Consider the following 12,526-nt stretch of genomic DNA (forward strand, 5'->3'; position numbering starts at 1 on the left):
ACCTCCGCCTTTGTGAACGCTTGTTAGTTTTTAATTTGTAGGTTATCCCCGAATAATACTTTATTAAAGAGATTTTATGTTTCATAGCTGCAGGAATAGTCAAGAACACACTTAACACAACACGTATCACGGCCATCACGTAAGACGTTACACCTTACTAAAAAAAAAAAAGGGTATAGGGTATGGTTAGACATTAATTCTATACGTATTTTTGAAACAAACATTTTCCGCACAAGAAAGTTCATATCTCATGAAATAGTTAGATTTCATTTCAAACATTTCCTTTATTTGAAAGATGATATAGGTCACATTGGATTTCGAATATTTTGATCCGTTGAAAAAATTTAAATGATAAAATAATATGGCAATATTTACCTTGAGACTATAATTTGCGTTCTTGATTTGTGGCATAGTAACTAGTTAACTTACTGACTTACAAATTGGAACAAATTCATAGTGCCGTTTGTAGGTATACCTTGAAATATCAACGTTTATTTTTTATACTTATTACTTTTATATTATATATTTTTTTTTTTCAATTTCTCATACTATTAATTAAATTTATAATTGTACTAGTATATAATATAATTTTATTGCATATTATGTAGATAGTAGATGCCAAACGTATAATATGTGGTGCTGGCAGTGGCGTATTTACGGGGAGAGGAGGGTCCAGGGGTACTGGATCCCCCCCCAAAATTTCTCCAAAAAAAAAACTAAAATTCTTACATATTTGCAGAACCCGATTTATGTAGGCACGCGTGGACATATTTTTTTCCCGTTAAAAAAATATTATATAAAATATAGTTTAAAATTCGTTACGCAACATATTTTCCTTCAGCATGGTTTTAAGTAATAAGTATAGAAATTATACATTTATAATAATACAATTATATATTTTGTTCAACTTCCTCCAAAAACTGCATAAGGACGTAACTATTACAAGATATCATAGTTTATAGTATATAAACTATTATTCATATATTATAGTTTATCATAGATTAATTATGTATAAACTGAGGACCCCCCAGAAAAATTTGAAAATACGCCACTGGGTGCTGGTACAAACTATGTTTTAATGTTTATGCCTACACTCTATAGTATATGTATTATATTATGTAGTAATAATGTACTCATAGACACAAACCAATATTTTTGGGAGTACGCAAAAAGTGAAGAGCTCACAGGACACATAACCACATCCCCTACTCTTTTTAGTGTTTACATTATATTTATAATAACAATAATTTCAAATGCATATTCTATTTATATCATTTCTATTTTATTTTAATATTGGTAATATAATTATAGTCATTATATGAGGACGCTACACCCTCATCCTCATGTGTTGTCTCCTATTAAAAATGTAAAACATAGCAAAAACTGTATTGCGCGGCAAAGAACCAAGAAAGCTACAGTAATAACTAAGAAATAGTGATGGGTCGAACTCTGATTTTTTAAATCGAACCGAACTTGAACCGAACTTTAAATTATTTTTTCGAACTCGAACCGAACCGAACCTTCATATTTTCTACCGAACCGAACCGAAACGAACCTAGAATCATTTTAAGTCGAACTCGAACTTGAACTCAATATTTTTTATCATTATTATTATAAATGATACATAAGGTGCCTGTTACAGTTTATAACTTTCTATCGCCAATAGTCTAATTATTTCTAAAAAATGATTATCAATTTTTATTTTTTTAAAATAAATTTTGAAGAATTGTACAAATATTTGGTCTCTGAACTATCGTGGTCAGTAAGTCAGGTTCGACAAATATTTTCAAGTTCGATTTTCGAACAGTCAAAGATGTTTGATAGTTCGGTTCGAATTTTTTTCGTGCCGAGTTCGAATTTCGAATCGAACCGAACATCAAGGGTTCGGTTCGGTTCGGTTCGAGATTCGAACAGTTCGACCCATCACTACTAAGAAACGAACTTTACACCACATAAAAAGGAGAACTGTGGCTGTGAAATATCGTTTTTAATTTTTAGATATCGTAACAAAAAAAAAAGTTATTTATGTTCAAAAATAATGGATTTTGAAACAATAAGAAATTTTTTCGTATAATTTAAAAAAAATTAAAACGATATTTCACAGCCAAAGTTCTCCTTTTTACGTGGTGAAAATATTATGTATTGGTATATTATATACCAATTTGGAGTCTTAGTAGTCTTACTATCACTACAGCCAGAGTGGTTCTATCCCGCGCAAAACAGCTTTTGCTATGTTTTATATGTGCAAGACGGAGACAATACATGAGGGTGTAGTGTCCTCTTATAGGTTAACAAAATAATTTTAACATGATGATTTTTCTTACAATATTTTTTACTTGCGATCTCTGACTCAAGTGACATTTACGATATACGCGAATTTTTGCTCCTTAACCAGTAGCTCCAACACCGGGAACACCCTCATTACAAGTAGAATATACATAACTTTCAAAAAGGGGGAGTTAGCCATAGCTACAGGAATCAAGGGTATGGGAAAAACGTGCAGCCTTTATACACTGTATATACCTACATATTTTGGAGGTCTGTTATGTACTTTTTCAATGAATGATAATAGAAAGTTTCTTATTCTCGTACAAAGATTGCTGTTCTGACATCCGATTTAAATTGAAAGCTATAAGCAATAGGTATACATAGATTGGCGTAGGTAAATTACATTATATAATATTAATGTAGAATTGATATTTAGGCAGACGAAAACTCTGAATGGATATTTTAAAAATATTGTATTATTGTTGATGATCGAGTTATATGCCATTGCCAGATGATTCATAAAAACAACGAATTATTCGTCATCGGTGTCTAAGCGATGATAAATATGTTTTGGCGTGACGACGTAGAAAAATTGTAATTTGAAAGCAAAGGGGGCCGGCGAGTGTGTAAGAGTAGTCGTAGACGCCCACCACCTAGGCTAATAGTTAATTAATACTATAATAATATTATACAGGCGATTGGATTTTCAGGGTGTGCGACAGGCGAAGGCACACCCTTGTAACTTCTACCGACTAGTCTAGAGTGGCATACCTGAGGCCAATGTGAAATAACCTAACAATTATAAATATTATATTATATTAGTATACAAATTATTGTTATTAATATTAGGTACCTACTACCTACTACTTATTTTAATTATTATTAACCTGTCGTCCACTTAGCTAGTGTCTTGGTGCAAACACGAGACTCGAAAGGCATTCGCCATTCGCCAGTTGTTGAGTTGTTCGCCACTGTCGACTGCCTCACGAGCATGTATTTATTGACAATTTTGCGTTAGAACGAATATGTTGGTCTGCTCGCGAAAACAATAATTATATTCGCTCGAGGTCACACTGTTTCCATGTGTTTTTTCCATTTATTTTTTTCCTACGTTTTTGATAAAAACAATAATTATCTTTCTACTATCGGAAATACTTGTTTTCGTCCTTTTCGACACACCGCTCCCGTCTGTTCGAACGTCGGTAAAATTTATGCATTTTATTTCGTTTTTTACCTGTTTTTAACCTACAGTCAAAATTTCGCCATTAAACAGAATCCAGTTAGGGTGGTGTTCCACTTCTAAGGTAAGCACAATTCGTTACGATTTTTACTAGTAGCTCCAGCGGACATGGACGATTTGTAAACGTCGCTGTGTCACCGTTTGTTGTTGGAGGGCAACTGTATAGGCTCTAAGCAAAGTGAATGTAGGAAAATCATGTATTTTTACAATTGTTATAACTAATACATTTTGATATAGCTATCTTCTGCCAAGACGCTCTGAAATCATTAGAAACACAAATATCAGTAATCGTCTTATCATCCACTCACCTCAAAATTACCATTTCACTATAATACTAAATTCTATTTTATATTACAATGATATAAGTTATACAATTTGTGTATAAACCTAATTTTTGATGCTTAAGTTTTAGCTGATACGAAATATATATATATAAAAAAAAATGATTTGCACTCATATTGCCAATGACTTTGAGTCAGTATTAAGTAGTTTACATAATCAGAGAGCTTCAGTCTAAAATAATATATATGAAATATAAGATAAAAAAATAATTTTTAATTTAGTATTCAAAGAAAAATATGAATTTTTGGATAAACATCACTTATCTATACAATCTGAGGTTTGTAGATACGAAAATACTCTTAAATTCTAAGTTTATACCAATGCATAATATTATATTACTAAATGTATAATATTTGTAAATAGATATCACTTCAAATGGGGAGATGAGACAATTGTACTTTCATCATAATAAATATCTTAAATTAAATATTCATTCATCACCAGATGTTATGTGATATTTTGACATACAATGCTGGATACTTTTGTTATTATGTTTATTTAATACAAATCAAATTATATTCAAATTTTAAGTTTTCTGTTATATTAATATATTAATGTATATTATTCAATATAATATCTAACTTTTCTACCAAACAAAATTTATTGAAAAATTTCTGGATTTTTGGGTTATTAATTCAAACTGTGATCCTCCTATAAGTGTTGAAACAGAATATGTATGTTTACATATTAACTTACCATTGAAAATGATTATAAATGAACAAATATTATTATTAAGTTGTAATCAATTAAACATTTTAATTTTATTAGATTTATTATAAATTAGTTTTCACAAAATTGCAGGTACTTTTAACTATTTTTGAAAAAAATAATTTTGTTTTTAATACCAACATAAGTATAGATTAAAGGTAGTTAAATTTTGACATGTTAATTGTTAAATACTTATATGTAAAATGTTCAAGGTCAATTTAATGAAACTTATTCAGGATCGTACCTATTTGAATGTTTTGAGTGTTAACTAAAAGTGTGGAGTGAGGATCATATGTATGAAAATGCGCACAATTTTTATTATTATTCATTATGTCATAATGTAATCTTTTAAAATTGCTGTTGTACGCTACCTATATCTATTAATATAAATATATAATTCAAAAGATACTCAGTAGCATTAATACATCTATAGGTTGACTACTACTGAACAATAACAATTGTAACATAGAATTTTGAAAAAATATTTTAGAAATTTAGCTAATCTTTATTAATTGTATTAATCATTTAAATGTCAAGTGTATTGTTATCTATGACAGTCATTTAAACACGTGATTAGATTTTATTTGTTTTAAATAATAATTAGATTAAAGAGCAATTGAATTAAAATTTAAAATTTAAAAAAATTTTGGTTTAAATCAAAAATTTAAATAAACAACATTTAAAAGGTAAATCAAAAAATGTTTTAACATATTTGGTATTATTAAATGTTCAATATAAATTTTAAAAATGGTGTTGCACAACTTACACAATTAAATAATGCCCTTTGATCTTTATTGTATGAGCTGATAAGATAAATTTGTCTGATATATCAAAAATGTTTCCATTAGTAGCTTTCATTTAGCTTATAGCTCTCTGTGCTACATGTTTCAATTACATACATTTGGTTACTTTTTATATATTATGCAAATAATAGTATTTTTTAAAACACCAGGGTAGGTTATTAAGAAGTAGATTCATATTTGAGATTTTTGTATATTTTTTTAATGTTAATGAATTGTTAAAATGTTTAAAAAAAAAATTAATTTTCAGGGACAGCGTCAGCTGGTAAAGTGGTGTGCAACAGGAAACGCTTGGCGTACAGTGAATTGGCAATCTGGACTAAACGTAGATCCACCGTGGCGTTGCTGACATTGTGATTGAGCGTTACACTGTTGAATAAAATATCACTACAAAGCTGCCTCGTAAGTAATATATGTACTAGTAGTTAAACAAAAATGTATTAGTTTATTCTTTAAGAATATAATAAAAATAGTTTTTTACTATATTAATTAAAATATCTATTTATCGGAAATTAAATAACTTAAAATTATAAATTATTTCTTATAAAATAAATGTAATTATTAATTTGTTATATTTATAATATAGATAATACATTTTCTGGGCATTAAATATAATATTTATTCTTATATTATTCATATTTATTTATTATAAAATAATAAAATAAATTATTTGCATGTGTAATATTTTTAGTATTTATAGCTAAAGTGATTATCACTTTTATTTAGTTACATGATATTAAATAACTATAAAATGATTAAACACGTTTTTTTTTCCTAATTATAAATTAAATTATTAGATAATCTTTAAAGTATTCAAAATAAATATATGTTACTTACAATGTAGAAGAAAAAATTATTTTTAAATGGTTGGAATTATTATGATGTGTTTTGAGAATTTAATTTTATCTTGTAGAATATAATTATTGTTCTTCCCTTATACATCATATAAATCAAGTTATTCTATTATATATTGTTTGTATGACTAATGAGTTATATTAAGTATCTTAGTAAGACTTGGTATAGATAATAGTAATTAGTATTCATAGGTAATATTTCTCTTTACTATTTAATTTTTTAGATAAAATAGCATGGTGTGTTTAAAGAAATAAATAAAATAAAATATTTGATAGCAAATTGTTATCTAATTTGCACTTTAAACTTTTTTTTTTTGATGTTATCATTGTATTTTAACAAAAAAAATTATTAATTTAAATTAATATTATAATTTTTATAAATTGCCTATTAAGGGCTTAAAAAGGTTGTTAAAAAAATATGTTAAATGTTGGTTAGCTATTTACATTTAAAATATTAATTATATTAAAAATAAATAAATTATGTGATGTATGTAAATATTTATATGCATTAAAATTAATTAAAGGTTATATGTAAATCCATTAAGATTTTTTTTATAAATACTTATAAACTCTGGTATTGATTTTGTTAGGTTAAATATTTATGTAATTTATATGTATAATATTTCTTTATATTATATTTATTTACTTAATAAACTTATCTTACTAAAAAATAGTCGAGATTTTAAATGAAAATGTTTTAGTATTAATCTAATGTTTTTTTGTTTTTAGTTTACCTTTTCAATTCACTAACATTTTCGGTGATTAAATATAGTATCTAAGACACTAGTTGTATTGTACAAGCGAAACAAGTATGAGAATTTGTGGACTTGAAGAACAAATTCATGTCATTGATAATAAAGTGACTGTTGAGGAAATTATAAAAGATATAGTTAGAACAAAGGTAATTATTGATTATACAAACTTTATTACTTTATGATGTACTAAATGTTATTTAATTACATATAATACTTAATATTTTTTTGTTTTTTTTAGGAAATATCAGATCCATTTTATATATTTGATGTTGGTGATCTTGTGCATAAAGCAAAAATATGGCAGCAAAAGTTACCACGGGTAAAACCTTTTTATGGTGAGTTTAGATGAAAATTTTATTTTATTTAATTAGGTATATTTTCACATTTAACACATAAGGTAATATTTATAAAACTGTAGAGAATGTTAGTAATATTATTTAGCATTCATGAATAGTGTATAAAAATTAATTTATTTCAATTTAACAATGCATATTAATTGAACAATACTATTTAAGTTATGTTTAGTCCATTTTTTATTAATTTTACTTATATTAAAATATTTTCAAAACTAATATTCTGTATACTGATCAAAATGTATTATGTGCATTCAAATAACAAATTTTCTAGATAGTATTGAACTAGTTGTTTTGGCTCTTTTGTTATAGAATAATGAATTTATTACCTTAATTCGTTAAATTGTTTGTGTAGTGTGTATTCAATGATTTTAATAATTTATTTATATTAAGGAGGTATTCAGTTTAGTTAACAATATTAGGTATATTAAATTGTCATAGGAAGCCATTTAATCTTAACTTATTAATTTTTAGTTGACGGGTCATAACTGTAAATATTAATTCCGTTGTATTAAAACAATTGTCTAATTCAAAGATTCATCTGGGCACTATAATCATTTGTTTTTAATTTAAATTTTTTAGTGTTTTAATATAGTAGTAATATTGTGAGTGATTTAGTACTCATTTTATAATTAAATGCACTGATAACTATTAAATTATGTAGAAATAATTAAAAAGATTTCTTATAAACAGTGATACCTAACAGTATGAAATGCAATGCGATACATACTTTTGTATATGTTCCTTAATAGAAAATAATACAATCATATTTTCTTCTAAAACTGATCATAAAAAATATGTATTAAATATATCAGATTTAGGAGTTGTTTTTCGTTCAGATTTGTCATTTGGACTCCACATAGATACAATATATAAAAAAACTAGAATCAAGAATCTTGGGTTTTTGATGAAAAATAACTAAGGATTTTCAAGACGAGAAGTGCTTATTTGTTTTATACATGAGTTTTTCAAGTCAGTATTAGGATTTGGTTCTATTGTACGGCAACTTTCTTCAGGTCAGTTTCTGAAATTAGAAAAATTTATCATTTTTATCACAGTAGGTATTTTGAAAAATTAAAGTTATGATCAGATTCTTAATAATATAATTTTCTTTATCTAGACTATTTTTACAAGTACTTGGAATTGCAGAAAACACTGTATTTAGGTAGCTTAAAAAATATAAAATACTTGTTTACTTGTTTGTTCATGTATATTATTCTTAAATATTATTATAAATCTTGTATATTTATAAAAATAATCTTTTAGAACAGGAAATAAGAATATAATGTGCATATAACTTTTAAGTCCATTTACATTTACTTGTTTCTAAAAATATTTTATTTATTATTCTTGATTAAAATAAATTGATGAATTTAAATTACTACTAATTGTAAGTGTAAGAATAATTAGAACTTTTAATCTTAATTGTTTATCAAATAATACAAAGTTTTAATGTTTACTAGTCTAACTTTATTAATATTTATTTATATTTGATGTATAACCATAATATATCTTCAAAGCCATTTGGGGTTATATGTATTTTTAGTTTTTACCAATAATTATTTGCATTTTTAGAGTAAAATTATTACACATTTGTTGGCATATGCTATAATTGAGTTGAACGAATAAACACATTTTTTTAATTTATTTGTTATATTCTGTGAGCTGAATGGTATAGATTGAGTATACTATTGGTATTTCGTATGTATAAGGTTATGTGGAATCATAAAAAAAATGTAACATGAAATTTGTGTATAATTTAATATATTATCATGTTAGTATAATTAGACATTTGTAAGATTTAGATGGATAACAGATATTTATTTTCAAATATTTGAAGTAAGATAATAAATGAATAAAAAAAAATATCTAGATAATAAATAATTTTGTGTACCTGTTATATTTACTATTTACTTATCATAGCTTAAAAGTAAATTTAATTGGTATAAGATAATTTTACCGTCATTATTATTATAATTTTTTTAACACCATATAAATATTATTTAGATAATATTGGTTACAGAATATAAATTTGTGTAGTACATATTTAAATAGTGGTTAACTAAACGGACCTCATATTTTAATGTTGTTTATTTTTACATTCAATTTTTGCTCATAGTCTAAGAAGGTTAAAGTGCATATTTATTTAATTATTTAATAAAATTAATTAAAATGTATATAAAAATAATATTTTAAACATCTTTATTATTAATTCTTATGATGTTATTATTTACATTTGAAATTTAATATTGTAATTTTTAGCTGTAAAATGCAACGACAATTCCCTTGTGCTAGAAACGTTAGCTGCATTTGGAACGAATTTCGATTGTGCTTCCAAAGTAAGGAAAAAAAAATTATATTTATATATATATGTATTTTAGGTTTATAATTTCATTTTATCATTTAGGCCGAGATAAAAAAAGTTTTGGACTTGGGGGTGAATCCGTCTCGTATAATATTCGCTAATCCAGCAAAAATGACCTCACATATTAAGTATGCCATGAGTCAATGTGTTGATCTGACAACATTTGATAATGAACTAGAACTGTACAAAATGAAATCTATTCACCCATCCTGCAAGTAAGTTAATAATAGCTAACTCAAGAGTCAAGATACAAAGTTAATAGTTTGTCGATTGTTTTAGCTTGGTTATACGAATTCGTTGTGATGCAACTGAAACTCAGTGCCCACTTGGTATCAAATATGGCTGCGATCCTCTAACCGAAGCACCAGCATTAATGTCATTGGCCCGTGATTTGGGTTTGTCTGTTGTGGGAGTAAGCTTTCATGTTGGTTCAGGATGCAATGAACCAGCTGCCTTTCGAAGGGCAATCGCTGCTTCAGCAGCTATTTTCCAACTTGCCCAGCAGTTAGGTTTTATGAATATGTACTTGTTGAACATTGGTGGAGGATTTCCTGGAAATAAAAACACTTCATTGGATAAAGTATGCAATTTGTTAAAAAAGGCAATTAAAGTTATTTTATTGAATTATTTTATATACTTATTTTCAGATTTCAGACATAGTGAATGATGCACTTAATGAATGGTTCCCTCCAAACAACGGTGTGACCATCATAGCAGAACCGGGTAGATTCTTTGTGGCTTCAGCATTTACACTTTCTACAAAAATTCACTCCATTAAAAAACGTTCAAATGATGAAAACCATGTCATGTATTTTATTAACGATGGAGTGTATGGTTCTTTCAATAGTATTCTTTATGATCATTCAATTGTTGTACCCAAACCTCTGAATGTGAGTTAGATAACATTAAATTGTTAATCGATTAGTTGTATAATAAATTTATGTTAACATTACTATAGGATTATCCGATGAGTCCAATTAGTCAAAGTTCCATTTGGGGACCTACTTGTGATGGTTTAGATCAAGTAGTTGATTTGGTAACTATGCCATTGATGAAAATGGGTGATTGGATTATTTTTGAAGACATGGGAGCTTATACAATACCTGTAGCAAGTACATTTAATGGCTTCCCACTTCCCAAGGTCTTTGCTGTTGCAAATCGAAGAATTTGGTGTGTTTGAATGTTATAATCTTATATACTATAGAGTATTTATAATATATATTATATATTATATTTTGATCTATATAACATATTTTTTAGGCAAAAATTGAAAAATTTAATGCCAATATCCGAGGATCATTTTACAACTGTGCCAATTGTTGCAACTATCAAAATGGTACGTTCAGAATCCAGCGATGATGATGAATGGGATGAAAATGATTTGGATTATACGCGCCAATATCCATGTCTTCATTTGAAGAATTCTTTCTCTTTGCCCGAAGCATGAGTTTTGCTTGTATAATGATATAACTTAGTCTCCATTTTATTATATTTAAAATTAGATGTAAGTTTTTGTTAGCATCAATTGAATCGAGTAAAGAGGCAGCTCCCTATAACTATTTATAAACATATAATAAATTCTAATCCTTTTAATTTATTCTTTACCATAGTTTAAGATTTGTTGTCCTTTTAATTATAATGATTTTATTTATTGGGTGTTGTATTATGCAATATCTAGTATTTAAAATACATAATGGCAATTTAACATCAACATTTGTGTAACTAACAACTAGTATTAGACAACTGACCATCTATTGTTTGTTATTTAACAAATATAGAAATATTGTGGTAACTGAATATTTATTTGTCATACATTTTACATGATTTTATAAATATTCCTACTGTACATAATATCATATATATATGTATATGATTATGATTAACTGAGGAGTCCAGTTTGTCAGAGATCCATATCGGAACTTACTCATAATAGTTTAAATCAAGTAAAATATATATTTATTATATTCTCATAATAATTAGTTCTGGTAAAACTAAAATATTACTGTGGACTATTTGTATTTTGTGGTAAATCAATTTTTTATTTTAATATGTCGCAGTTGGGTATTTATCATTGTCATTGTCTAGTAATTTCTCCTTTTTTAAGCTTCCTTGTTTAAGTTAACAAGATCTGTAGAATCTACTTAATTGTTTTTATTTTGAAATAAATTCAATTATTTGGAAATTAGGTAAACCATTATAGGTACAAAAAAAAAAAAAAAATTACCCACTCATAAATAAAAAAAATTGGAATTTGCTTTGCTGTTTAGTAGGTTTTCAGTGTACCTCTTTATTAAGTGTGATTGCTATAATGGATATGTTCAATTTGGATTTAATGATAAATAATTGTGTACAACAAAATTCTAAGTGGAGACATACTGATAAAACTAGGATTGAGGCATAAATAGTTAAAAGGTTACATCCTGTACTTAACATAACTGTGATTGATCATTGACCTTGGCCACGTGTGTTTGTAGATTATACTGCAATTTCAGAAGTTATATCTTGTAACATTGTGTATTGTGTATGGCGTGCGTGTACACTGACATGGTTCATGATCGTAATTTGGGCGGTGGCATGTTGTATCCTTATTTTTTCTAAGTCTTATTGGCTTGTTATACCTACAAATTGAGATATATTATGGTACACATAACGTGTGTAATATAATATAATATATTAATATGTATTATGTATAGGGGATAATGCATATTTTTATTTATATATATGCAACATTGGTGTGCATGACAAATGCTGTGTTTAACTTTTCAATTTTCTGATTTTATTATTATATTAAATAATAATAATATACAACGTTATAATATAACATTTACAACCCTTCAATCC

The 12,526-nt window shown here is 26.5% G+C and overlaps 1 protein-coding gene and 1 long non-coding RNA gene across 3 annotated transcripts; one reads left to right on the top strand and one right to left on the bottom strand.

Annotated features, from left to right (window-relative positions):
* Window positions 1-12: 12 nt before the first annotated feature.
* LOC132928756 (uncharacterized) lies at window positions 13-3,268 on the bottom strand. The gene is made up of 3 exons (XR_009662062.1): window positions 3,156-3,268; window positions 376-475; window positions 13-157 (listed from the first exon to the last, which is right to left on the bottom strand). It is a non-coding gene; the product is annotated as an uncharacterized LOC132928756 (long non-coding RNA).
* A 157-nt stretch (window positions 3,269-3,425) lies between these two features.
* LOC132928755 (ornithine decarboxylase 1-like) lies at window positions 3,426-11,482 on the top strand. Of its 2 annotated transcripts, none has more exons than XM_060993620.1 (10): window positions 3,426-3,572; window positions 5,609-5,760; window positions 6,942-7,113; window positions 7,206-7,302; window positions 9,583-9,659; window positions 9,728-9,900; window positions 9,965-10,265; window positions 10,333-10,575; window positions 10,644-10,855; window positions 10,946-11,482. In XM_060993620.1, the coding sequence occupies exons 3-10, from the start codon at window positions 7,024-7,026 to the stop codon at window positions 11,130-11,132; spliced, it is 1,380 nt and encodes a 459-aa protein (XP_060849603.1). In that variant the 5' UTR covers window positions 3,426-3,572; window positions 5,609-5,760; window positions 6,942-7,023; the 3' UTR covers window positions 11,133-11,482. The 2 variants fall into 2 exon arrangements, with proteins under 2 accessions (XP_060849603.1, XP_060849604.1); XM_060993621.1 differs by lacking the exon at window positions 3,426-3,572 and adding an exon at window positions 5,353-5,511.
* Window positions 11,483-12,526: the final 1,044 nt, after the last annotated feature.

The sequence above is a fragment of the Rhopalosiphum padi genome, chromosome 4 (assembly GCF_020882245.1).
Source record: "Rhopalosiphum padi isolate XX-2018 chromosome 4, ASM2088224v1, whole genome shotgun sequence".
Classification (NCBI taxonomy): Eukaryota; Metazoa; Arthropoda; class Insecta; order Hemiptera; family Aphididae; genus Rhopalosiphum; species Rhopalosiphum padi.